A 27,802-nucleotide genomic window follows, 5' to 3' on the forward strand; every position below is an offset into this window, starting at 1 on the left:
TCCGAGCGGCCCCCCTCCCCCTAAAGTCTCTCCTTGCACAGTCACCGATCCTCTCTGTTCGCGTGCAGATTAATACCCGTGCACGCTGCACGCACCTGATGATTGGTGAACACGTCCAACGTGGCACACGTACCACGTGAGCTCCGTCTGAATATGATTCGGAGCGCCCTGTGTCACGTGGGTAGTGCAAAGACCCCCGTATAGCCTTCACGGACTGTTGGGGCAAGTGCTGTTCGCGAGCGCCTATTAAGGCCGACACGGCACACGAGGGGGGGTGGTGTGGCTGGCGCGGAGCGTGCCCGCACGCACACACGCGGTGTCTCCGTGTTGACTTGACACGGCAAAGTGGCCAATCGACTTTGGTCCACCTCATTGTTCTTGCGAGAAGGATTTGAATGAATTTAACACGGGGCGTTTAATGACTGTGTGTGTCTGTGACTGCACAGTGGGACTTGGGGGTGGGGGGTGGGGGGGTCCGTGTCTGCTGCCAGTCCCACGCGATCGTCTAATCCGCGTTTATTTTTGTTTGGCTAAATTTAAATAGACGTGACGTCACGCGTTCATAATTAAAAATGTTGAAAAAAATAGTGAACGCGTTTTTTTGACTGCTCAGCAGCAACCTCGGGACACAACGAGCGGACCGGTTCTCTAGCGGCGCTCGTGCCAGGCTGGGTGCACTTCGAGGCCAAGCTGAAGCGTCGACGTGCTCGCCCTGGCAGCGGGATGCCCGGGAGTGATGGGGCGGTCGCCGTCTCGACTCGCCGTGCTTTATCCGCCCCACGCTCTTTTGCTCGTTGTTGTGAGCGTCGTAGCTTCCTCCCCCACCACTTACGTTGTTGTGTGTTGTTGATTTTGTTGCGTGTGACCACCACAAACATATTCTGTACGTCATACGTGCAAACATGCACACAGGGAACACCCCACGCGTGTCCAAATCGCAAGGCGCCGCTGTTACGAGAGGCGGGGCGATCGTACGCGAAACAATGAAATGACAAAAGACGACAACACAAAACCAACGTTCAAATGTAATGATGATTGTGATGTTGATGTCGCGTACAAAGAGTGTGTGTAGCCGTGTGTACAACGTGGGGTGAAAGGGGGGGGGTGCGTGTGACGTGTGTCCATTGCAACACTTGTGGTCTCGTGAAAATAAACAGCAGCGGTGCGAATAAAACTTCACGTTGTTCGCGCTACTACTGCGTGTCTCCTCGTGGGTCATGATCACTCCACCGCTGGATGAGCCGTGCGTTTAAGAGTATGTGGCTGCTGCCATCAATTCCCACGTGATGGGCTCGCATTTGTGATGTCCAGGCCGCTCCTGAAAATGACCTGACTGCATCGCTCGCTTGGCCTCACCCGGTCAAATAAAAACAAACTCTTCTAGGATGAAGGATCCCCTCCCCCCGCTGCCAAGCCGCCGTGCGTTGCAATGATCCATCCAGGGGCTAGAAGGCACCTCAGGTGCAGTTCTCTCTCCTTGGGCCGCCACGCCGTCGTGCAGGATCGAGCGCGGCGTTTTAGATTTCCAGATCCCAGGCGATCGTCGCACGGCGGCTCACCACCTTCGGTCGCGCGAGATGTGCATCTCTCTCACGCACGCGTGCACAGCAACTTTGCTGGAGGAGTTTCCACGATTCCAGGGTAATGTTCTAGACACGCCGATGGATTTTTGTTGCAATCACGGTTCAACAAACTCCACGTGGGCGGGGGAGCGGTGGCGCAGTGCTTAGCACGCCGACTGCGCCGTGAGTCCTCAGTGCAGTCGCCTGGGATATCTGGACCGGTCTTGGGCCTCCTCCTCCTCGGTCGACTGCCACCAACCCGCTGCTACCAACAACCCACGCTCACCGGCGTGGTGAAGTATGGTCACACGAGATCAGATTTACTTGAGGACGGTTTGGTGATAGACTCGGTAAAGAAGCGCCCATTGACTCACACCCTCGAACCGTCCACCCCCTCCCTCCTTCCCTCCCCCATCTACTCCTCCCCCCTCCTCCACCCGTCCCACGATCACCGCCACGACCCCCTCCCTGCCTCCCCGGGCACCATCGCCGCCCCTGGCTGCCGTGGTTGCGTGTTGGGTGACGAAGGAACGCAATTTCACGGCACTCGATCTGAGATCGGTTCAACTCAAGTGCCCTCTCTCTCTCTCTCTGTGCCTGCGTCCACGGCTGTGTGGTTCTGTGCCTCTCTGTGTGGTTCTCTGTCTGTCTCTGTGCGGTTCTCTGTCTCTGTGTCTGTCTCTGTGTGGTTCTCTGTCTGTCTGTGTCTGTCTCTGTGTGGTTCTGTGTCTCTCTCTGTGGTTCTCTGTATGTCTGTGTCTGTCTCTGTGTGGTTCTCTCTGTTCCTGTCTGTATCTCTGCCTGTCTTTGTGTATCTCGCTGTCTGTGTCTGTCTACGTGTCTGTGTCTGTCCGTCTCTGTGTGTCTATCTGTGTGCATATCACTGCCTCGGTATCTTTATCTTAGTTTCTGTGTCTGTGTTTTTATCTGTGTCTCAGTGTCTTTCTGTTTGTCTCCGTGTCTCTCTACCGTTGCGATATCTCTCTGCGTGTCTGTGTGTCTGTATGTGTGTCTTTCTGTGTGTCTCCTTCATCCGTCTATACCCTCCCTCTCCTTCACTCTGCCATCTAATTATTTTATCCTCCTTCATCTCATTCCTTCACTTTCCTCCCCATCTCATTCCTTCATTATCTTCTCCCATCATTCATTCACGACCCCCTTCTGATCTTTCACGCTCCCTTCCCTCCAAACATCTCTCCACTCTCCCTCGCCCTCACTCCCCTCCAGTTTCTCATTCATTTTCCCTCCCACAATATCCTCCCTCACTTCCTCACCCTCACCTCTCGGAATTTCACTCTCCTCCTGCACTCTCTCGCTTCTGCACTTTACTCTCTCCCCCACCCCTGGATCTCCCTCCTGCAGCCTCGCCTCTCCTGCACCCTCCAAACTCCCCTCATCCCTCTACCTTTCTCTTCTCTCCACTCACTCTCCAGCCCCCCACCCCCCACCGTCCTCTCTCCTCTACTCTCTCCCCACTCTCCTCTCTATCAGCCCCCCCCCCCCACCGTCCTCTTCCTCTCTCCTCTACTCTCTCCCCACTCTCCTCTCTCTCCACTCCCCCCCACCGTCCTCTCTCCTCTACTCTCTCCCCACTCTCCTCTCGCTCAGCCCCCCTCTCTCTCTCGCTCTCTCTCTTCTTCCCCTCTCTCCTCTGTCCGTGTAAAACACTCGGAAGAGTTCTGGCACTCATCGATCGCTCCGCGCCTCTCTCCCCATGCCGCCGCCTCCTCCTCCTCCTCCTTTGTCGCTACCGCTCCCCTCTCTGCCGTTACTGCCGCCGCTGTTGCTGCTGCTGTTTGCACTTGTTCTGGGGGGCTCCCGAGCCGGGCTGTACGAGACTGGGGGGCCCGTGGTGGAACTCGGCGCCGAGGGGATTCGTCTCGCCATCGTCAACTCCACGAGCGCCTGGGCGGTCCACTTCTACACGGAGTGGTGCGGCCACTGCGCGGACTTCGCTCCCGTTTGGACGGCGCTGGCCAAAGACATCACAGGTCCGTCTGTCCGTCTGTTTGTCTGGCTGTCCGTCTGGCTGTCTGTCTGGCTGTCTGTCTGGCTGTCTGTCCGTCTGTCTCTCTGTCTGTCTGCGTGTGTGTGTAACGTGCGGGTCACGGTAGATAGTGGCGCCGTGGATGGCAAGGACGATGTTATCTCCCTCGCCCTGCACTCAGGAGGGCGTGGGTTCAATCCCGGGCGATGACTATGGCTGCTGTGTTTCCTCGTGTGTGACTGCGCTTCAGCCTCCCACGCTCGGTCGATCGAGATCGATCCACGTGATGAGGCTGACGAGGGGGGGGGCATGGGGGGGGTCACAATAACGCACGTGTAGCTCTGTATTGTGGCTCGCTGCGTGTGGCTCTGTATGGGTGTCTCTGCGTGTGGCTCTGTGTGTGGCTCTGTGGGTGGCTCTGTGTGTGGCTCTGTGTGTGGCTCTGTGTTGTGGCTCTCTGTGTGTGGCTCTGTGTTGTGGCTCTCTGTGTTGTGGCTCTGCGTGTGGCTCTGTGTTATGGCTCTGTTGTAATTAAAATCATTCCTCGACTTTTCAAAAAGCGAACTCAGCAGATGCCGCCGTTTTAAGTTTCACCCAAGGATGGAATTCTTTATTCTGGGGGGGGGATTGGAACTCGGCCAAGAACCGCCTCGACAGAGGAGCCTTGTGCCCGAGCGAGTTGACGGCCACTTTCCAAGAACGGAGCGAGTTGGTGCTCCCCTGTCAAGCCACAGGCGCGGGAGTGGACGCCAAAGCGCGTCTCGTGGTGAAGTGGGAAGACGAGACTAGTGGGGCCGGGCAGCACACGGCGAGAAGGGGCGACGGTGACGACGATGATGACCATGGTGATGATGATGATGACGACGGTGACGACGATGATGACCAGGGTGATGATGATGATGATGACCACGATGACGATGACGACGGTGATGATGATGATGATGACGACGACGATGATAGTTTGTGGTCGAGAGTAGCCACGGAGTGGCAGCATAAGGAGGGGAAAACTGAGAGGACGTGGGCCGCAGTTTTGGGGGCAACGACGTATGTATGTTGTTTGTATGTTTGTATGTTGTTTGTATGAATGTTTGGATTTTTTATGTATGTTGTTTGTATGTATGCTGTATGTATAATGTATGCATGTCGTATGTACTGGGTACGTATGTTGTATATATGGTGTCTATTGTATGTATTGTGTATGTACTATGTTGAACTTCTTTCGCACCGTACGTAACCAACCGCGAAGTTCCGTCAACAAACTTGCCAAATTAGCTGCTACTTCAGCACACAACTAATTGCCACCTTTTGATTTTAAGCTTTCGTGACTGCAGGAATCCATACTCTTTGGTTCTTTCGGTAATGTCACGTAGGTATAAAAATAAAATACTGTATCAATAAATCACGACGCTTCACCTGATGACGGACGCTTGTGTTGCGCCCGAAACGTCGTGATTTATTTAAATTTTCTACCTACGTGTCTTTACCGAAAGAACCAAAGAGTATGTCACCTTTTCTTTCCGTGACAAACCCTCGGCTGGACTATGTCGGGTGGTGGCGGGCCGAACGACACGTTCACAATGCACGCGATCTCTGTGGGGGGGGGGGGGCACGCAGCTGGAGGAGAGAGCGGAGAGGCTGAGACGCCGTGGGGTCGTCGGTGTTTGGTCGTCCCGGGGAGGAGGGGGAGGAGGGGGAGAGGAGGAAGAGGAGGGAGGGGATGGAGGAAGGAGGGGAGGGAGGGGGGAGGACATCTCAGGGGCTCGGCCGCTCCCCTCCCGCGTCTCGTTTTGAGTTTCCCCGCGCCGCGGGCTCCGGCCCCCCCCCACCGCCTCCCCCGCGCCGCCTTCCGCCACTGGGGGAGCCGCGACCACCACGTCGCCCCCCCCCCCAACCCCCCCCCCCCGCCCGAGGGTGAAGGCCTCCGACGTGGAGCCCTGGTGTGCGCGCATGGGGGTGCGTGTGTCTGTGTGTCAGTCGGTGTGTGTGTGTGTAAGTCGGAGTGTGTGTGTCAGTCGTTGTGTGTGTGTCAATCGGAGTGTGTGTGTCAGTCGTTGTGTGTGTGTGTCAGTCGGAGTGTGTGTGTCAGTCGGTGTGTGTGTGTGTCAGTCGGTGTGTGTGTCAGTCGGTGTGTGTGTGTGTCAGTCTGTGTGTGTGTCAGTCGTTGTGTGTGTGTGTGTCAGTCGGAGTGTGTGTCTGTGTGTCAGTCGGGGTGTGTGTGTCAGTCGGTGTGTGTGTGTGTCAGTCGGTGTGTGTGTCAGTCGGGGTGTGTGTGTCAGTCGTTGTGTGTGTGTGTCAGTCGGTGTGTGTGTGTCAGTCGGTGTGTGTGTGTGTCAGTCGGTGTGTGTGTCAGTCGGGGTGTGTGTGTCAGTCGTTGTGTGTGTGTGTCAGTCGGTGTGTGTGTGTCAGTCGGTGTGTGTGTGTGTCAGTCGGTGTGTGTGTCAGTCGGTGTGTGTGTGTGTCAGTCGGGGTGTGTGTGTGTCAGTCGTTGTGTGTGTGTGTGTCAGTCGGTGTGTGTGTGTGTGTCAGTCGGGGTGTGTGTGTCAGTCGTTGTGTGTGTGTGTCAGTCCGGGGGTTGTGTGTCAGTCGTGTGTGTGTGGTCAGTCGGTGTGTGGTGTCGTCGGGTGTTGTGTGTCAGTCGTTGTGTGTGTGTGTCAGTCGGTGTGTGTGTGTCAGTCGGTGTGTGTGTGTGTCAGTCGGTGTGTGTGTCAGTCGGGTGTGTGTGTCAGTCGTGTGTGTGTGTGTGTCAGTCGGTGTGTGTGTGTCAGTCGGGGTGTGTGTGTGTCAGTCGGGTGTGTGTGGCAGTCGGGGTTGTGTGGTGTCAGTCGTTGTGTGTGTGTGTCAGTCGGTGTGGGTGTGTCAGTCGGTGTGGTGTGTGTCAGTCGGTGTGTGTGTCAGTCGGTGTGTGTGTGTGCAGTCGGGGTGTGTGTGTGTCGTCGGGGTGTGTGTGTCAGTCGGTGTGGTGTGTGTCAGTCGGGGTGGTTGTGTGTGGTCAGTCGTTGTGTGGTGTGTGTCAGTCGGTGTGTGTGTGTGTGTCAGTCGGGGTGTGTGTGTCAGTCGTTGTGTGTGTGTGTCAGTCGGGGTGTGTGTGTCAGTCGTTGTGTGTGTGTGTCAGTCGGTGTGTGTGTGTGTCAGTCGGGGTGTGTGTGTCAGTCGTTGTGTGTGTGTGTCAGTCGGAGTGTGTGTCTGTGTGTCAGTCGGGGTGTGTGTGTGTCAGTCGGAGTGTGTGTGTCAGTCGGGGTGTGTGTGTCAGTCGGAGTGTGTGTGTGTCAATCGGTGTGTGTGTGTCAGTCGTTGTGTGTGTGTGTCAGTCGGTGTGTGTGTGTGTGTCAGTCGGGGTGTGTGTGTGTCAGTCGGAGTATGTGTGTCAGTCGGGGTGTGTGTGTCAGTCGGAGTGTGTGTGTGTCAGTCGTTGTGTGTGTGTGTCAGTCGGTGTGTGTGTGTCAGTCGGGGTGTGTGTGTGTCAGTCGGAGTATGTGTGTCAGTCGGATTGTGGGTGTGTGTCAGTCGCAGTGTTTGTCAGTAAGGTGCTCGCTAACAGCACTTGCCCCAACAGTCTGTTCAGCCTATACGGGGGGCATCTTTGTATTTCGTGTGTGTCAAGGAATGTGCGTGCGTGTGTCAGGTATGTGTGTGTGTGTATGTCAATGTGTGTGTGTCGATGTCTGCGTGTGTCGATATCTGTGTGTGTGTTTCAAGGTCCTGAGTATTTCCTTTGTCCTTAACCACCACCATGTGTGTCAAGATGCGTGTGTGTCTGTGTGTATGTGTCACTGTGTGCGTGTGTGTGTCTGTGTGTATGTGTCACTGTGTGTGTGTGTCTGTGTGTGTATGTGTCACTGTGTGCGTGTGTGTGTGCCTGTGGAGCGGTAGTGTAGCGGTTAGCGCACTGCGCTACGAACCCGGTGACCTGAGTTCGATTACTGCTCACGGGCAACACCAGCGAAGAATATCTGAACCGGTCATGGGCCTCCCCTAGATCGACTCAGCCTCAAATGAGTACCCGGTGCGGTGTGTAAAAACATCGCCACTGGGGAGACAAAGGCGGTCGGACGTGGTGCTGACCACCCACTCGTGTGCCGTGCCGGCCTTCGTAGGTGCTCGCTAACGGCACTTGCGCGAACAGCCTATGAAGGCTACACGGGGGATCTTTGTCTATATGTGTGCGTGTCAATAATAGCCCGTGTCAATATCACGAGGGCGTGAAAGGGTTCACAAGTGGTCGAGTGCTGGGGTGCCTGGTCAGGGGGAGGATGCGATTTGTCGTCATCATGATCATAATCATCACGATCATCATCAACAGTCGTTGTCATCATCATCATCAGTAGCATCATCGTCAGCAGCAGCAGCCAAAGCACCATCAATCATCATCATAGATCGTCATTATCATCATCGGAAATATCATCATCAGCAGCAGCAGCATCTATCAGTCGGAGCTACGCTCGTGCCTGACAGCACAAAGGGCCGACGTTCCAATCCCGAGTCGGGAGCCTCTCCGTGTGCCGCCTGTCAACTCTCCCTCGGTTCTGCGTGGGGGTCCCTCCGGGTTCTCGGGAATCCCACTCCCAAAACAACCCCAGCGGGAACCTCCATGAACAAAGCTTCGTATCAGAGTGGCTTCCCTGGGTCAATAATGAACTTATATTATACATACGAATAGGGGTTTCCCCTTTTTTCTGGCAACAACAAAACTGAAACCTTATTACAAGAAATCATGTCCGCATTAACCACAATACTTGTGGTCAGAATGCAAACAAAAAACACACCGATAATATATGCATTGTCCTTAAAACTGATTGGTCTACACCAGAGACAGCTTTCTTTTGAGCCTCGTCTCAAACGGTGTTCGACCACAGGACGCCAAAAGGCGTACAGCTTAATTATACATCTCACCATCAGTGGTGTTGGGTGAGTGGTGGGTGAGTGGTGGGTGAGTGGTGGGTGAGTGGTTGGTGAGTGGTGGGTGAGTGGTTGGTGAGTGGTTGGTGAGTGGTGGGTGAGTGGTTGGTGAGTGGTGAGTGAGTCGTGGGTGAGTGGTTGGTGAGTGGTGGGTGAGTGATTGGTGAGTATTGGGTGAGTGGTGGTAAGTGGTGGGTGAGTGGTGGGTGAGTGGTGGGTGAGTGGTTGGTGAGTGGTGGGTGAGTGGTTGGTGAGTGGTGGGTGAGTGGTTGGTGAGTGGTGGGTGAGTGGTTGGTGAGTGGTGGGTGAGTGGTGGGTGAGTGGTGGGTGAGTGGTGGGTGAGTGGTTGGTGAGTGGTTGGTGAGTGGTGAGTGGTTGGTGAGCGAAATAATCTCCCTCTATCGGCTGTACCGGAGTCTGAGTGACGTGGTGATTGAGATGGTGAGTAAGGTGGTGAGCGAGCGTGGTGAGTGATGGAGGTGAGTAGTGGAGATGAGTGATCCAGGCTGCAGTCGCAGGCTCGGACAGACGCGCGCTTGAGTCGCTCATTGCGAGCCGTCACTGGTGCCAAGCGCCACATTCCACACTCACACCCCCAGGCAGGCGGGCGGCACGGGATCGATGGCGCGCGTCTCTATGTTGAACTTCTTTCGCCCCGTACGTAGCCAACCGTGCTGATCAGAGGTGCGAGGGAATGAGAACAAACTCAACACTAAGAAGCAGTTATAAAGAAACGTGTTTGTCCATCTCGATGATGATGATTTAAAAGTGCACAGCTCCAAGTGGCTTCCTAATATCGGACGGAAGAGCATTCCAGACGGCCGCAGAGACGCATCTGAAAGTGCGCGATGCGGAAACCGTACGAGGTAAAGGCGCAGCCCTGTAATTGCTTGCCAACGCGACTGCTGGCGGAATGGGATATCTATCCATCTATCTGTGTGGCGAGCGGTGGTATAGCGGTTAGCGCGCTGCACTACGAACTCGGCGACCCGAGTTTGATTCCCGCTCACGGCCAACACCGGTGACGATTATCTGATTTGCTCCTGGGCCTCCCCTAGGTCGAGTCAGCCTCAAATGAGTACCTGGTGCGGTGTGTAAACATCGCCACTGGGGAGACAAAGGCGGCCGGGCGTGGTGCTGCCTACCCACCCCCTCGTGTGCCGTTCCGGCCTTCATAGGTGCTCGCTAACAGCACTTGCCCCAACAGTCTGTTAAGGCTAAACGGGGGACCTTTGCCTTTGTGTATATGTGAATACGTGGCCAGCAAAACGTTCGTAGCGCAGTGCGGTAACCACTGCGCCACCGCTCCCTACATACACACACACACGTACACACACACACGTACACACACATACACACACACATACACACACACGCACACACACACATACACACATACACACACACATACACACACACATACACACACAAGCACACACATACATACACACACACATATCGGCACACAAGAACGCCGCATCGCTACTGAACCACCTCCGCAGTCGCGGCGCGGGTGGTGGTGAGGATTGTGGGCTCGGGGTCAGTGGGCCAGGAAGAGATGGAGGGGGGAGGGAGGGGGGAGGGAGGGGGAGGGAGGGGGAGGGATGGGGGAGGGATGGGGAGGGAGGGGAGGGAGGGATGGAGGGAGGGGGAGGGAAGAGTCTTTATGAATGAATGAAAAACGAGTTGCATATTCTGAGTCTCTTTAACCCACGCGATGGATGTCGCCACGCGTCGGATTCGAGATCAGAGGGAGTCGAGTCACGGATTACTGCAACCAACGGGAACTTGGCAACCGGTTACCGGAAACGGGTAACGGTTCGGGTTACGTTCGGCGAGTGTTGATGAGGTTGAGCGCGCCGTCGTCACGGCCACTTGATGAGACTTCTCCACGCTGCTCGGCGCGGGATATTGCTCGCGCCACTGATGTTAGCCGTGCCCGGGATATCGAGCACGGGTCGTGAAAGGGTTCATGGGGCGGCAGGAATGCGCTAACCGCTGCGCCACCGCTCCACCTCCCCCGCCCCCACTCCAATCCATCATCTGATTTAGACGTCGTCAATTGATTTGGAAATGTTTATTGTTTCAAATTCACGAGTTCGACAAGCCCGCATCATCACAACAAAGCCGCCACCACGCGACACATCCCATTGGCAGAGGGTTGTCACGTGGACAGAACGCGCCAATTCTCTACTGGAGCAGCACACCGCTGTGATGGAGAGTGACGTCACATCACGTGACTGGAGCAGCACACCGCTGTGATGGAGAGTGACGTCACAGCACGTGACTGGTGCAGCACACCGCTGTGATGGAGAGTGACGTCACAGCACGTGACTGGAGCAGCACACCGCTGTGATGGAGAGTGACGTCACAACACGTGACTGGAGCAGCACACCGCTGTGATGGAGAGTGACGTCACATCACGTGACTGGAGCAGCACACCGCTGTGATGGAGAGTGACGTCACATCACGTGACTGGTGCAGCACACCGCTGTGATGGGGAGTGACGTCGCATCACGTGACTGGAGCAGCACACCGCTGTGATGGAGAGTGACGTCACATCACGTGACTGGTGCAGCACACCGCTGTGATGGGGAGTGACGTCGCATCACGTGACTGGAGCAGCACACCGCTGTGATGGGGAGTGACGTCACATCACGTGACTGGTGCTGCCCTGCAGTCCACGTGGTGAAGTATCGTCACCCCCCCCCCCACCACCCATTATGGCGACGACATGGGAAGCCCTTCTTTCACTGTCAGTCTGTCACCGGTAGTGCTCGTCCTCTGGATGGACTGGTCCCGCCCATGGGAATGTGGAATGCCAAACGATTGGCTCAGGGCCGGCAACGGGAGAGCCGCACCGACGCCCGATTTGACCACTGGCTCGCCGACTTCGCTACGTCGTCTCTGTTTATTTCACTGGCTGAGAGCCCAATGAGATTCATTGAACTCAAAGGCGCACACAGGCGCACACAGGCGCGTCTCTGTATCTCCTCCGCATGCGATCCCCCAGTGACTCTGAGCTCCACCGAGTAACGGAGCGACGAAATGAGTTCAAGTGCGAGTTGCGGGAGTCGCGGGCAACTCGCGTGGTGAGCGTGGGGAAGGACCTTCACCCAGCAGCGGATAGAGCAGGCCTCGCGATGACGGTGGGCGCGGTGGCGATGTTAACTCCCTCGCCTGGTGTGCAGGAGGCCGTGGGTTCGATCCCGATCCCGAGCCTGACGCCTGCTGCTGCTGTGTATTTGGAGTTTGCGTCTCTCTCTCTCTCCTCGTGGTCGCGTGGATTTTTCTCGGGGTCCTCCGGTTTTTTAACCCCTCCACATTTAGAATCAACGTCACGCGTTTAGAGTATTTGGCTGCTATACATTGCCACGTGATAAGCCACTTGCTTGAGCTATCACACGTGGCCAGATCGCTTGTGGCAAAGATCTATGTAGCTCAGTTGGGCCTTACCTTGGTAAAATAAAACAACAATTTAGTTTCGTTAGTCTGATGCTGCTGCTGATGATCCAGGATGTGTGAGATGTGAGCGGCTGGTGCACTGCGGTCTCGTCGCAGGGAACGTTGTGGGACAGAGGCGGCGTGGGCAAGGGCCTTCATCCAGCAGTGGGTAGAGCATGCTGCTGCTGTAGACTGCCTCGCTCGCTCGCTGTCTCTCTGTCTCTCTGGTGGCTCCATGGAGTTGGGAATCTCAAGCGCGTGCACGCATTCCTGCAGGAGTCGCGACTGCAGTTGTTTTGGCAGCTGTGGATACAGACGAGGGGGGGAAAGAGCAGTGGAGGGAGGGGGTAGAGGGGTGTGAGGGATGAATCAATTGAATCCTGGGATGAATGGAGATGCGAGCAGGATGGAGGAAGGGAGACGAGGATGCGAGGGAGGGAGGGAGGCATGGAGGGAGTGATGTGTGTAAGGATGGCGCGATTGTAGATAAGGAGGGAGACAGGGAGTAAGAGAGAGAGAGAGAGTTGAACGATTGACTGAATTGACTCGGGATTGAATTAAGGACGAGAGGGAGTGATGGATGTAAGGATGGGGGTGGGGGAGTGAGAGAGAGGGAGGGAAAAGGAAATGAATGAACGGCCTCACGGGACGGAGGCAGTGTTGGAAATAAGCGAGGAGGGAGGGAGGGAGGCAGGGAGTGAGTGATGGATGTGTGACTGGACTCAAGGGAGTTATGGAGTAGGCGGTTGACAGGGGAGGGATGGAGGAAGGGAGGGAATGATGTAAGGAGGGAGGGATGAGGGAGGTAAGGAGGAAAGGAGGGTGAGAAGGTTTTCATTAATTAACCCCCCTCCCCACCACGCTCCCCCCCCCCACCATGTCCCATCTTACACCTCGCAGATTGGGGGGCCGCTGTGCGGATCGCCGCTTTCAACTGCGCAGGGACCCGAGGTCGCGCCTACAGAACGTGTCGTGACCTCGGGGTCAGGTCATGGCCACAGTACACGGTAAGGGGTCATGTGGGGACATGTCCAGAGACACGTGGTGACACGTCCTGGGACACGTGGTGACGCGTCCTGAGACACGTGGTGGGTGACGCGTCCTCCGCCCACCCCTACCCCTACTGACGAAACCCCCCTCCCCTTCCACAACACCCATCACGTCCCACACAAACCCAACTATTGTGTGTCCCTTCACAGAAATTGTGCGGTTCCTCAATAGAGAGGGGGTGGGACCGAAACAGACATGGGCGGGGCCTAAGCAGGAAGGGGCGGGGCTTACACCGAGAAGGGGTGTGGCCTAAACAGGAAGGAGTGGGGCCTAAACAGGAAGGAGTGGGGCCTAAAGAGGAAACCACAAATAAATGAGAGTGGATGAAGCTCAATGAGAGGCATTTTTACAAAATCCAATTCTTCACAGAGAGGGGTTCAACTGTGAACTTTCCTGCGGTGGGTTCAATAATTGATATAAGTGCACCAGGCAGAAACAGTTTCATACCGTAGATGCGACCACAGGCCACCTAGTTTCTGTATATTTTGTTATGAAAGCCTCACCAGTCGTCAGCGTACCTGACCCTCACCACTCAGAAGTCTATTCGCCACATCGCTGTCACAATGGTGACCGAGGTCACTCTTGCAAAAAGCCCCTCTCTCCTGGTCTCTTGAGTTCTCATTCGACTCCTTAAACTGTGCCTGAGACGAGAGCTCACTCCATCACCAAATCCATCCAACCACTCGCGGAACCTCTCCCTGACGCAATCACTCACTCCGGCAAATGAGACTCTATCCTCGAATCCCGAGGTCTCACCTGGTTAAACAAATTAAACTTCAAACTCGAGCTCACTCGGTCAGTTAATCATCCGTACAGCCATTCAACCACTCGCTCATTTAACCCCTTATTAATTTACTCATTCATCCATTCACTCATTCACTCACTCATTCACGAAGACTCTAATCCTCACCTCTTGAGGTCTCACCTGGTTCATCGAAATCAACTTGAAACGATACAAGAGGCTGGGGTTGACTTGGTTCAGCCTCCACCGAGTCACCTTGTTCATGTTTTTGTTTGTTGCGGTTGCCCCCGAGTCAAGAGCCGCATGGCTCACAGGGTTATACATACTAAATATATAACAGCCAAAGTTGTGAATATGTGTGTCTGTTCAAAATGTTTAGCGTACTTCCCGACATGCAACAAACTGAAAATTTGCCATGTGGGTACTTTCCAGACTGTACACCATGCAACAATTATAAAAATACACTTAGGTTTTTTTTTGGAGCTCAATAATGCGTATATTTTTGCACGGCAAGTGAGCTGTGACGTCACATCTGTCATGTGACCCGCGCATGTGGAAGCGTAACGCATTGTAGTGTAGTGATTAGCGCTACGCTGCGCTACGAACCCGGCGACCCGAGTTCGATTCCCGCTCATGGCCACAACCGGTGACGATTATTTGAACCGGTCCTGGGCCTCTCCTAGGTCGACTCAGCCTCAAACGAGTAAGTGGTGTGGTGTCAACATCGCCACTGGGGAGACTAATGCGGCCGGGCGTGGTGCATCCAAGTCCCGGACGAAGCCGGGTAGTTAAAGCTTAGTACCTAAACAATGAAATTGAAACCTGCCCCCCCCCCCCCCCCGCGTCTCTCGCTCACAGTTCTACAAAGCGTTCAGCAACTCATCGCTGCACGGGGACTCCTACCCTGGTGAGCGAACACCGCTCACCACACACCAGCACCACCGCATTCACGTGAACACCGCTCACCTGACCCCCACCACTCACCCATCCACAATCATAATGTTGCATGTGATGATGATGGTAATGATGATGATGATGGTTTTGATGATGATGACGACGATGTTTGCGACGACGATAATAACACTGATGACAGTTATGATAACGTGTGACGATGACAATAATGATGATGATGACAATAATGATGATGATGACAATAATGATGACGATGATGACAATTCTCGTGACGATGATGGAAATGACGATGCTCGCGTTACTGCTGCAGCTGCTGTTGATGATACTGATGCTGATGGTACTGATGCTGCTGCTGCTGGTGCTGGTGCTGCTGCTTGAGTAGAGTTGGAGGGCACGATGCAGGCCCTGAGGCGCTGGGTCATCTCTCGCCTGCTGAGCCACGCGGCCGAAGAATGGCCTCCTGCCTGCCCTCCCCTCGAGCCAGCCAGGTAACAACCTCACCCTCACTCATCCTCACTCACTCACACACACTCACACACACTCACACACACACACTCACTCACACACACTCACACACACTCACCCACACTCACCCACACTCACACACACCCTCACTCACCCACACTCACACACACACTCACCCACACTCACCCACACTCACACACACTCACTCACACACACTCACACACACTCACTCACACACACTAACACACACTCACCCACACTCACTCACTCACACCCACTCACACTCACTCACTCACACTCACTCACACACACTCGCACACACACACTCACTCACACTCACACACACTCACACACACTCACCCACACTCACACACACTCACACACCCACACTCACACACACTCACCCTCACTCACCCACACTCACCCTCACATACACACACTCACTCACACTCACACACACACACACTCACCCTCACTCACTCACACTCACAGAAACTCACTCACCCTCACTCACCCACACTCACACACACACTCACACACTCACTCACTCACCCACACTCACCCACACTCACACACACTCACTCACACTCACACACACTCACCCACACTCACTCACACACACTCACTCACACACACTCACCCACACCCACCCACACTCACACACACACACTCACTCACACACACTCACACACACTCACCCACACTCACACACACCCTCACTCACCCACACTCACCCACACTCACTCACACACACTCACACACACTCACACACACACACTCACTCACACACACTCACACACACTCACCCACACTCACACACACTCACACTCACTCACACACACTCACCCACCCACACTCACTCACCCTCACTCACCCTCACCCACACCCACCCACCCACACACACTCACACTCACTCACATACACTCACCCACACTCACTCACCCACACTCACACACACTCACTCACACTCACACACACTCACCCTCACTCACCCACACTCACCCTCACTCACCCACACTCACACATACTCGCCCACTGTGTGTGAACAACTCACTGTGTACACTATGGGGACCTCATTTGCCAGTAAAAATATGATAATTGGTTCTTTACCCTTCTATCTGGCAACAAAACTGACACCTTTTTACAAGGAGTCATATTTGCATAGACCGCAATACCTGCAGTCATAAATACAAACAAAAGACATAACTCTGCGCCTTTTGGCGTCTTCTGGTCCAACCCATGTGAGACTAGGCTCTAAGGAAAGCTGTCTCGGGTGTGGACCAATCAACTTCAAGGACAGTGCACATTATCAGAGTTTTGTCTTTTGTTTTTATTTATGACTGCAGGTATTGCGGTCTATGCAAACATGACTCCTTGTAAAAAGGTGTCAGTTTTGTTGCCAGATAGAAACTCACTGTGTGTGAACAACTTTGTGTGAGTGAACAACTTCATCAGTATTGGTTTCATACGAACAAAAACGAGCTCTGAGCCGGTTTCAGCACGCAGTGCCTCATCAGCAGTGTCAGGCGTGGGGTCACCCTTAGAGAATGGGTTGTGGCAGCTTCGCCGTTTGACCCAAATCTGACTTCACCACGAGCGTGAATGTCACCGCCAATTTAAACTGCGCCTGTTGCTGCTGTTGCTGCTGCTGCTACTGCTGCTGTTGCTACTGCTGCTGCAGCTGTTGTTACTGTTGCTGCTACTGTTGCTACTACTGCTGGTACTGCTGCTGTTACTGCTGCTATTGCTGCTGTTGATGCTGCTGATACTGCTGCTACTACTCTTGCTGCTGTTACTGATACTACTGCTGCTGTTGATGCTGCTGCTACTGCTGCTACTACTGTTGCTGTTGTTGCTGCAGCTGTTGCTGCTACTGTTGCTATTGATGCTCCTGCTGCTGTGGCTGCTGCTACTACTGCTGTTGTTATTGCTACGACTTCAGTATGCATGTTGAACTTCTTTCGCACCGTACGTAGCCAACCGTTCTAATCGAATGTGCACTGACTACTGCTGCTGCTTTTGCTGTTGTTGCTGGAATGACTCCTGACGGACCTGATCCACCCTAACTCATGCAGATACCATAATAGCCCCCCCTCCCTCCGTCTCCCTCAGCCCCCCCACGGGAGCAATTGGGTGGGGAGAAGGGAAGTAAGAGGAGGGGGGGGGCAGGGGGTGGTAAGCCGCGTGGCACTTAATGACGAATGCCCAGTGACCCCCCGTGACCCCTCAACCCTCGCCGGACACCCCAGCCCCAGCAGCCCCCACGAAGTCGTTACCTCCCCCACCAACACCCCCACTCTCTCGCCCCCCCCCCACCACCACCACCAGCCTCCACTTTGCCCATCGCTACCAAGTCTCCACTGCCCCCCACCTTCCCTTCCCCCCAATTACGACCCCCTCCCACCACGGCCCCCACGGCCCCCCCCCCCACCACGACCCCCCCCACCACGGCCCCCCCTCCCACCACGGCCCCCACGCCCCCCCCACCACGGCCCCCACGCCCCCCCCACCACGGCCCCCCCCCACCACCACGGCTTAGCGTCACTGCGCCGTCTGTCCCTCCCTGATTAAGCGTCTCGTGGGCGGAATTAATGATGAGGTCAGAAGGAGGAGGGGGGGCCGTGGGGGAGGAGGAGGGGGGTGTGTGTGTATGTGTCTGTGTGTGTGTCTGTGTATGTGTCTGTGTGTGTATCAGCCTTGCATGAGTACCTGGTGCAAGGTACGTAAACATCGCCACTAAGAGAGACAAAGGCGGCCGGGCGCGGTGCTTGCTACCCACCTCCTCGTGTGCCGTGCCGGCCTTCATAGGTGCTGCTCGCTAACAGCACTTGCCCAGCAGTCCGTTAAGGCTACACGGGGGATCTTTGTATTTGTATCGACTCACAGGGAGCGGTAGCGTAGTGGTTCGCGCACTGCTCGACGAACCGAGTTCGATTCCCGCTCACGACCAATTCGCTACTCAGTGTCGTGAACTGTATCGGAACCAGTCCAGGACCTCCTCTCCAAGGTCAGTGTGGGTGGGTGAGGGTAGGTGAGTGTGTGATGGTGAGTGTGTGATGGTGAGTGATGGTGAGTGTGTGATGGTGAGTGAGTGATGGTGAGTGAGTGATGGTGAGTGTGTGATTGGTGAGTGTGTGATGGTGAGTGAGTGATGGTGAGTGTGTGTGTGTCAATTATATATACAAAACAAAGACCCCCCGTATAGCCTTAACAGACTGTTGGGGCAAGTGCTTTTAGCGAGTACCTATGAAGGCCGGCACGGCGCACGAGGGGGTGGGTGGCCAACACCACGCCCGGCCGCCTTTGTCTTCCTAGTGGCAATGTTTACAAATCGCACCAGGTACTAATTTTGAGGCTGAGTCGACCTAGGCGAGGCCCAGGACCGGCTCAGATAATTGTCACTGGTGTTGGTGGCCGTGAGCGGGAATCGAACTCGTGTCGCCAGGTTCGTCGTGTAGCGCGCTAACCGCTACACCACCGCTCCCCACACACACACACGTATGTGTGTGTGTATGCGTAAGGTCTGGCTGTGCGTTAGTGGGAGGGTTAACCCCACATCGCATCTGTCACAAGCGTGGGTGGGGTGGTGGTGGTGGGTGAGGTGGGTGGGTGAGGGAGGCACGTGTGTGTGCGTGGGGGGGGGGTAAGAGGTTGAGTAGACAGGAGGGGGTGGGGGGTCCGGAGGGAGCATCGCGAAGGGGGGGGGGGGTGTAGCGGGGGGTCCCTGAGGCTTTTACCCCCCCACCCCTCAACCTCCCAAAGCCCCCCGAGGGGGATGGCAGTCGGCGGGGAGGTTTGGCTATGATGGTGCGAGGGCCTGGTGGTGGTGGGCGTGCGTGTGTGTGCGCGTGTGCGTGTGTGTGCGCGTGTGTGCGTGTGTGTGCGCGTGTGTGTGCGTGTGTGTGCGCGTGTGTGCTTGTGTGTGTGCGTGTGCGCGTGTGCGTGTGTGCGTGTATTTGTGCGTGTGTGTGCGTGGATGTGTTTGCGTGTGTGTTTGCGTGTGCGCGTGTATGTGTTTGCGTGTGTGTGCGTGTGCGCGTGTGTGTGTGTGCGTGCGTGTGTGCGTGTTTGTGTGTGTGCGTGTGTGTGTTTGTGTGTGTGCGTGTGTGTGTTTGTGTGTGTGCTTGTGTCTGACACCATCGGTCCCAAGAGCCCCACTGAGTCGCACGCGGCTCGTGACACGGCCCCCGCAGCGTTCTCGTCTCGCCGGGCGCATTGTTCACTCGCGCGCGCACGCGCACCCCTCGAGAGCGAGACACAGAGAAAGCGACACAGAGAGAGAGACACACACAGAGAGACATACACAGAGACTTTTGACTTTTAAACAACTTTTATTGCCGCCAGCAGTAACAGCACTGGAGGCGATTCGGATACGAAATACACAACGTCACCAGCAACATAAATAAACAAACGCTATAAACCCACGCGCTGTGGCGCTAAATGCACCGCACACAACACAAAGAAAAGTCACGTGGTGGTGGTCATCGCGCCCGCCACGGTGACGAGCGAGCGCTTCAGAAGGTGAACACCACGAGGGTGCCGTCCACACTGGTACAGAGAAGGGCTTGTCCAGCGTTCGAGGAAGACGTGCACATCACCGACATGTGTGTGGTATGCGTGCTCCAGCCGGAGCCGCGCCTTGAGCAGGCCCCTGAACCCTGGAAGCTCCACAGAGCAGCCGTCAGTGTCACCTTGCAGCATCTTCTTCCTCGTTCTGTACACCGCCATCTTCGCCTGAGCACAGGCAAATTTGGCGAAGTCATGGCGCTTGTTAGCCAGGTAAGGCAACCCCATATACGAAGCTGCTGTTGTAGAAGGGTACCCCCAGTTTCCTGAAGATGTGCCCCAAAAGGCGGAACATTGGTTTGAGCCGCTGGCAGCGTAAGTACTGGTGTAGCAGATCCTCCCTGGCACCGCAGGAAATGCACAAGCCTGTTACCCCCGGCGAGATTCGGCTGAGCCACAAGGCCGATGGCAACGTGTAGTGTGCCAACCTCCACTGGAGGTCACCGCAGCGTTTGGCTACGGGAGACACAGAGAGACACACACACAGAGACACAGAGACAGAGAGAGAGACGGAGCTGCCGAGGTCTGGGGTGAGATTGCTGAGTGGCGGCGTAAGACGTCTGGGGCATCTAAGACGAGACGCAGCGACGTCGCGGTCTGGTCTTGCGCATGGTGGCAGCAGCAGCAGCAGCAGCAGGCGTGTTGCTGAACTTGTTTCGCGCCGTGCCGATCGGAAGGACACCAACCAAAGCACCAAAATCAGTCTTTAAAGAAGTGAGTTTGCTATCTAGATTTAAAAGTGCATCGCATAGCAGCGGGATGTGGTTCGGGAGGTCGATGCCGTTGTCGAGGCTCTGCTGGTGCCGATGGCCAGGACGAGAGGGCATCGCCAGGGAGAGAGTTCGTGTCGTGTCGCTGTCCCTTCTCCCCCGTTGAATGAGTGCAGACCACCACAATGGGATTTCTATCCATGGGGCATGGTTTGAATTGCATGGCCACAATCACACTGCCGTGGGTCTCTATGCATCTCTAATATTCTCTCTATATATAGATCTGTGTCTATGGGTTTACAACGTAGTCCATAGTTTGTATTGCATGGCCATTATTCGCACAACTGTGAATTGTTTTTTATATATCTCTATGTGTCTCTATGTATCTCTACGAGTCTCTGTGGGTATATATATATCTGTGTGTCTCTATGCATCTCTGTGAGTGTGTGTAGCTACGTGTTTATATGGGTTTACTATGAAGTCCTCAGTAGTCCACAGTAGTAGTAGAACTAGTTTTGGTCATCCTTAAAAATATTCACGCGCCAACGCAGTAACAGGAGCGTCACCAGGTTAACACCATGGGTAAACTATAACACCCTTGACAAAGATCCCCCGTATAGCCTGAACAGACAGTTGGGCCAAGTGCTGTTAGCGAGCACCTATTAAGGCCAGCACGGCACACGAGGGGATGATTGGCCAGACCACGCCCGGTCGCCTTTGTCTCCCCAGTGGCGATGTTTACACACCGCACCAGGTACTCATTTGAGGCTGAGTCGACCTAGGGGAGGCTCGGGACCAGTTCAGATAATCGTCACTGGTGTTGGGCGTGAGTGGAAATCGAACCCGGGTCGCCAGGTTCATAGTGCAGCGTAGCGCTAACTGCGACACTACCGCTCCCCACACACACACAGACACACACAGACACACACAGACAGACACACACACAGACACACACAGACATACACACAGACAGACACAGACAGATACACACACAGACACACACAGACAGACAGACACACTCACAGACACACTCACAGACACACACACAAACACACAGACACACACACACAGACACACACACACAGACACACACAAACACACAGACACACACGCGCACGCGTTCTCTCCTGCGTGTTCTCCAGCCGTGTCCCCCCCACAGGCCGAACTCGGCCGCGCCAGGGAACGCGTTGCGCGCGACCTCGCGTGGCGGCGAGCGGCGCGCGTGCCGCTGCCCAGAGCCGCGCGTTGCCGGCAACGGCACCGGCGAGCATCGCCTCCGCTGGACGCGTGCGTCATGTCTCCGGGATAAATACAAGATTCTGGAACGGAGAGGGGTGGATGGACCGGCACCCTCGGGGTGACACCGAGAGACGGGAGGAGGAACGCGGGGATTGGGGAACGCGCGCCCCTTAGAGGCGTCATCGTCGTCATCATTACCGTCATCGTCGTCATCATAATCGTCGTCGTCATCGTCGTCATCATTATCGTCGTCATCGTCGTCGTCGTCATCATCATCGTCGTCACCGTCATCGTCGCCGTCGTCGCATTGTCGAGAACAGTGAGCAGGGGGCTTGGGCAGGGCGCGCCGCTACAGAAGGGAGGGCGATGGCCGGCGGCCGAGACTCACGCCGGAGCTGCGGCTAACGGAGGGAACGCGCCCAAGAGGATGAACCACCACGGACACGGAGCCAACTCACCCGCTCGTGTGCAGGGGGTGCCAGGGGTGGAGACGGCCTTCATTGAGCAGTGGATAGATCGTTGCTCTGATGTTCGTGCACCTTCCCCACCCCGCAGTCCGCAGGAGGTGATGTCATTCCCCCGTGAGGAGGAGCAGGGAGACACCCTGGCCCTCATCTTCGAGGAGGAGGAATCTTTCGTGGGTCGTGAGGTGAGTGAGGAGGTGGAGGATGGTCAGGGGGTGTTGGTTGAGGATTTACAAACAGACAGTCCTTTCTCGATCCACTCCTGGATGGAATTATCTTCGTGCGCTGTCATTCATGCTCTGTTGTTTGACCATACTTCACCACGCTGGTCATTGTGGTTTGGGGGGGTGGGAGGTGTTGGGGGGAAAGGGGGCGCCCTGGACCAGCTCAGATATCACCAACGATCTAAGCCGTGGCCGGGAATCAAACTCAGGATGAGGAGGAGGTGGGAGAGGAGGTGATGAAGCGAAATTATCGATTTGAATTGAGAGAATCGTTGCGTCGACGTGAACGCGTGCAGATGAGCGAATCTGTCACTTGGATTGATCCAGCTGCCCGTGCCCCCCCCCCGCCGTGCCCCCACGTGCCCCCCCCGCCGTGCCTCCCCCGTGCCCCCCACCCCGTGCCCCCACGTACCCCCCCCGTGCCCCCCCCCCGTCCTCCAGTCCCACTTGACCTCCCAGTCGCTGCTGCAGAGACGCCGCCAGGCAACCGGTTCCCCCCGCCCGTCGACTTTTGCGCTGCGCGCTTGATGATGGACATCATTTTACTGCTCGACATTTCCACGCGGTTGATGATGAGCCGCACTTTGTTTGGGCTATGATTTGTGGAGAACCAAAGAAGCTAATAGCTCAGTGAGATTTAGCTGGTAAGAAAAAAATAGTTTATTTTTATTTTTTATATATTTGTTCGAAGCGATAGTTGCTACCGGGACGTGAGTGTGACGTCACCTCTGACCCCCCCCCCCGCACGCCACCACGGCCCCACCCCCCCGTGCCCCCCTCCAGGTGATTCTGGATCTGCTGGCGTACGAGCGACTGTCCGTGCGCCGAGTGCTGAGCTCCGAGTCGTCCCTCGTGAGCGCGTTCGCCGTCGATTCCTTCCCCACGTGCCTCCTCCTCCACCCCAACGGCACGCGCGCGCGTGTGCACGTGTACGTCACCCCCCTACCCCTACACCCCCCACACCTACACCCCCCACCCCTACACCCCCACCCCTACACCCCCACCCCTACACCCCCACACCTACACCCCCACCCCTACACCCCCACCCCTACACCCCCACCCCGACATCCCCACCCCTACACCCCCACCCCTACACCCCCACCCCTACACCCCCACCCCGACACCCCCACCCCCTACACCCCCACCCCTACACCCCCACCCCTACACCCCCACCCCTACACCCCCACCCCGACACCCCCACCCCTACACCCCCACCCCTACACCCCCACCCCGACACCCCCACCCCTACACCCCCACACACAACCCACACCCCCCACCTACTTGGTCGCTCGACCTGGACGTGACCTCATAGCCCCGGGCGATACGGCTTACCTGGGTTGTTTTGTCACGCTTAGAGTTTATATATAGAGTGTGTGTATATATAGTGTGTGTGTATATAAAATGTGTATATAGTGTGTGTGTATATAGTGTGTGTATATATATATAGAGTGTATATATAGAGTGTGTGTAAAGTGTGTATATATAAAGTGTGTATATATATATAGAGTGTAAATATAGTGTACTTATAGAGTGTATATATAGTATATATATTCTTTGGTTCTTTCGGTAAAGTCACGTAGATAGAAAAATAATAATAAAAAAGTGAAAACAAATAAAATGTATAAAATAGAAAATAAAAAAACTCATTGAGTGTACTGGTAGTCTATAATGTAGACTGTAGCAATGGTCATTAAGCTGGGTGAGTGTACTGCCAGTGTAATATAGTGTATATATATAGTGTATATATAGATTTATCAATAACAAAGCTAAATAGAATACAAACACCGCGACCTCGCAACAAAAGTGCATCCCACGTCGCCGTGGCCCTGGCGTGGAGTTCTCGGTGCCTCCTCCTGCGCCGCGACCGACGGACGCAGCCGCAGACCGGAGTTCGATTCCCCACCAGGGCTACCATCGGTGGCGAGCGACAATCGGACAGAGACCATCGGCACACGCAGACCTCAACCGGAGAGCGTGAGGCTAAGAACACGGAAACTGTAACAACATGATGTATTTACACCAGGTGCGCCTTTTGGCGTCATCTGGGTCCAATACCATGTGAGACGAAGCTCTAAGAAAAGCTGTCTCGGGTGTGGACCAATCAACTTCAAGGACAGTGCATACATTGCCAGAGTTGTAGTTTTTGTTTGCATTCGGACCGCAGGTATTGTGGTCTATACAAACATGACTCCTTGTAAAAAAGGTGTCAGTTTTGTTGCCAGATAAAAGGGTAAAAACCAATGAACATGATGGATCTTTACTTGACCGGATGAGGTCCACTGGAGCTGCTACGTAGCTTTTTATCAGAAGCGGCCTGGATATCACAAATGACAGCTCAACGAAGTGGCTCATCATCATCATCACCTTTGGAACTGATAGCAGCAGCCAACTACTCTCAACGCGTCTTGTCGATTCTAAATGCAGAGGGAAAACTCCGGAGGGCCGGGTAGAAAACTCCACGCGACCACGGGGAGAGAGAGACACCGCTGACTCCAAATATACAGCCCACGACCTCCTGCACACCAGGCGAGGTAGTTAACATCTCAACACTAAACCTCCCCCCCCCTTTCTCCCGTTGTGCACTCCGCCGCTGGTCGCAGGCGCATGGCGGTGCGATCGTTCTTCGCCTACGAACTGCGGCGCCTGCCGGGGGTGACGCGTGGAGAGTCGTCCACAGTCGCCCACGCGCCGGGCGACGCTGCCGAGACGCGGGCGCCCTGGAGGGAGTTCGACGGGTGCCCCCCCCCCCACACATGGAGCCGAGCCACCCACCCACACCACCCACCACCCTCACCACCCCCCCACCACCACCCACCACCACCTCACCCCATCACTACCACCACTACCACCCACCACCCTTACCACCACCCACCACCACCCACCACCACCCCACCACCACCACCCTCACCACCACCCCCAACCACACCCCCACCACCACCACTTACCACACCACCACCCCCACCACCCCCCACCACCCCATCCCACCACCACCACCCACCACTACCCTCACCACCACTCCCCCCCCTCTACCACCACCACCCACCACCACCCCAACACACTCCCCCAGAACTACCAACTCCCACCCACCCCCCACCACCACCCACCACCTCCAAAGAGTGTTTGCCCAATGGAGGGGGGGGGGTGCCCAAAGCTGTATGTTGCATGTGTATGTATGTATGTATGATGTGTGTTGCATGTATGTTATATGTATGTTGGATGTGTATGTATGACTTTGTCAGCTATCTTTGTCTCTGTACGTATGTTGTATGTGTATGCGTGTTATATGTGTATGTATGTTGTTTGTGTATGTGTTGAACTTTTTTCGCACCGTACGTAGCCAACCGTGCAAATCGGAGGTGCGGGGGAAGGACAACGACACTAAACACAACAACAGCAAGAAGCAGTTCCCAAGAAGTTAGTTTTCAATCGAGATGATTTAAACGCGCGCACAGCTCCATCGGCCTCCTCGTGTGTCGAGGCTTCCCACGCACCCCCCCCCCTCTCCCCCCCCCTCTCCCCCCCCTCTCCCCCCTCTTCGATGTGTAAAGTGGCAGTGTCACGATTCGCCGATTCAATCCATCGCCCCCCACCCACCGCCCGACTTTGAGACGAGAATCATCGCTCGCTCTTCAGGCCCGGCGTGCACCGTCTGCCACGCTGGCGTCGTCTCGAATGTGGTTTTTAGTTTTGCCGCCTCGCTCCTCTGCGTCGCCCATTTGACGTGGCACCGCGCACCACCCCACCAGCGGCGGCACCACCTCCGGTTAGCACGGTCGGCTACGTACGGCGCGAAAGAAGTTCCCCGCGCGGCAACAGCAGCGGGGGCTGAAGGGCCGTGCCACCCGCGGTCCGCTTTGAGCGCCTTGTCGTGGGCGAGCAGGTCCAGGGTGTACATGGCCGACCTGGAGGGAGGCCTGCACTTCGCGCTGCGCGTCGAGGTGGGCACGCGGCCCACGCTCTCCGGGGCCTCGCTCGCCGCACTCAAGAACTTCGTTCGGGTCCTCGTGAAGGTGACCCCCCCCCACGCCATCCCCCCTTGCCCCCCACTACCCCCCCTCCCCCAACCATGCCCCTCACTTCCACCCCCCATGCCCTCGCCATGCCACACACCCCCCACCATACCCCCTCGCCCCCACCCTCATGCCCCCCGATCCCCCAATGCCCCCCCATGCCCCCACCCCCCAATGTCCCCCCATGCCCCCCACCACCCCCCCCCCCATGCCACCGCCCTCCCAAGCATTGGTGATACCCCCACACCCTCCCACGTGTCCCGTTCACTTCACTCCCAGCACGTGGCGGTGGCTGCCTTGTTTTGCTGTTCTTGTTGTTGGTGTGGTTGTTGTTGTTGGTGTGATTGTTGTTGTTGTTATTGCTGATGTTATAGTTATGGTTGGCGTGGTTGTTGTTGGTGTGGCTGTTGTTGTTGGTGTGGTTGTTGTTGGTGTGGTTGTTGTTGGCGTGGTTGTTGTTGTTGGTGTGGTTGTTGTTGTTGTTCCATTTAGTTTGGCACTCCATGCACTCGGCCCGAGCCCCCGGGGTCACAATGTGAGCGTCTCTGGTGGGTGGGGGGGGGGGTAAGGCCCCCCCCCATCCCCCTGAGGGGCTGGACAGCGACTCGATTAGAGCCTTGGCCAGTGGGGAGCGGCGAGAGTGGAAGAGAGAGAGAGAGAAGGGGGGGGGGGGAGAAGCACAGAGGGCTGGGGAGAAGCAGCAGAGAGAAAGGGAGCGAGTGACTGAGTGAGAGCAACACAACAACAACAGAACAGAACTCTAGAGAGGTAAGCGGGTAAGAGAGAGAGATGCGGAGAGAGAGAGAGGTGCGATAGCGACATGTAGACTGATCACGTGAGAGAGAGAATCACACAGAAGCAGCAGAGAGAGGAGAGACGGGTGTGGCTGGAGTTCCGCCATGCGCAGCTGACCCACGCCGTGCCGGCCTTCAAGGAGCAGTGGGCGATGGAGGAGGCCGTGTGCTCGGTGGCAGATGACGGGGAGCTCTGCATGCAGATATGAGCTACCCGTCGGAGGCCGTTGGACTGCGAGAAGGGCTGCGTGCAGAACGAGAGAGAGTGAGAGGGTGAGCGAGAGAGTGACCGAGAGAGTGAGCGAGAGGTGGGGGTTTACATAAAGCAAAGTTATTTTAAAAAAAATACGAAATGATGAACGAAGCAAAGTGCCGACTACACCGAGCATCTTCTTGTTTCCACTGATCGTAAAAAAAAGGAGAGACGGGAGAGCGAGTGAAAGAATGAGAGAGAGGGAATGAGAGAGAGAGAGCGAGAGATAGCGTACAACGGAGAGGAGGAATCTGGCTGTTGGGAGTGGGCAGAGTGGCAGCAGACGCGAAACGGCAGGGAGAGAGAGAGGGGGAGAGAGAGAGGGAGGGAGGTGCATTAACCAAGGCCTAAGATGACAAGGTTTAGTGATGGCTTTTAGGAAGCGTCACATGGGAGATGCAGAAAAGCTCGCTCGCACTCTCGCTGGCTCACTGCGAGTCGCCTCTCCACCGCCGCCGCCGCCGCCGCCGCCGCCGCCACCATC

At 55.7% G+C, this 27,802-nt stretch overlaps 1 protein-coding gene across 1 annotated transcript in view; it reads left to right on the forward strand.

Moving 5' to 3' along the window:
* Positions 1-3,132: 3,132 nt before the first annotated feature.
* LOC133341639 (sulfhydryl oxidase 1-like) overlaps positions 3,133-27,802 on the forward strand; it is a 33,724-nt gene continuing 9,054 nt past the window's right edge. The window contains exons 1-8 of the mRNA XM_061550235.1: positions 3,133-3,553; positions 12,790-12,896; positions 14,540-14,588; positions 14,976-15,081; positions 22,129-22,222; positions 23,045-23,190; positions 24,862-24,996; positions 26,142-26,271. Coding sequence (XP_061406219.1) covers positions 3,277-3,553; positions 12,790-12,896; positions 14,540-14,588; positions 14,976-15,081; positions 22,129-22,222; positions 23,045-23,190; positions 24,862-24,996; positions 26,142-26,271 — 1,044 coding nt within the window. The 5' untranslated portion in view covers positions 3,133-3,276. The remainder of the gene's footprint in view (positions 3,554-12,789; positions 12,897-14,539; positions 14,589-14,975; positions 15,082-22,128; positions 22,223-23,044; positions 23,191-24,861; positions 24,997-26,141; positions 26,272-27,802) is intronic.

This window comes from Lethenteron reissneri, chromosome 12, assembly GCF_015708825.2.
Source record: "Lethenteron reissneri isolate LAM-NWPU_2019-01 chromosome 12, ASM1570882v1, whole genome shotgun sequence".
NCBI lineage: Eukaryota > Metazoa > Chordata > Hyperoartia > Petromyzontiformes > Petromyzontidae > Lethenteron > Lethenteron reissneri.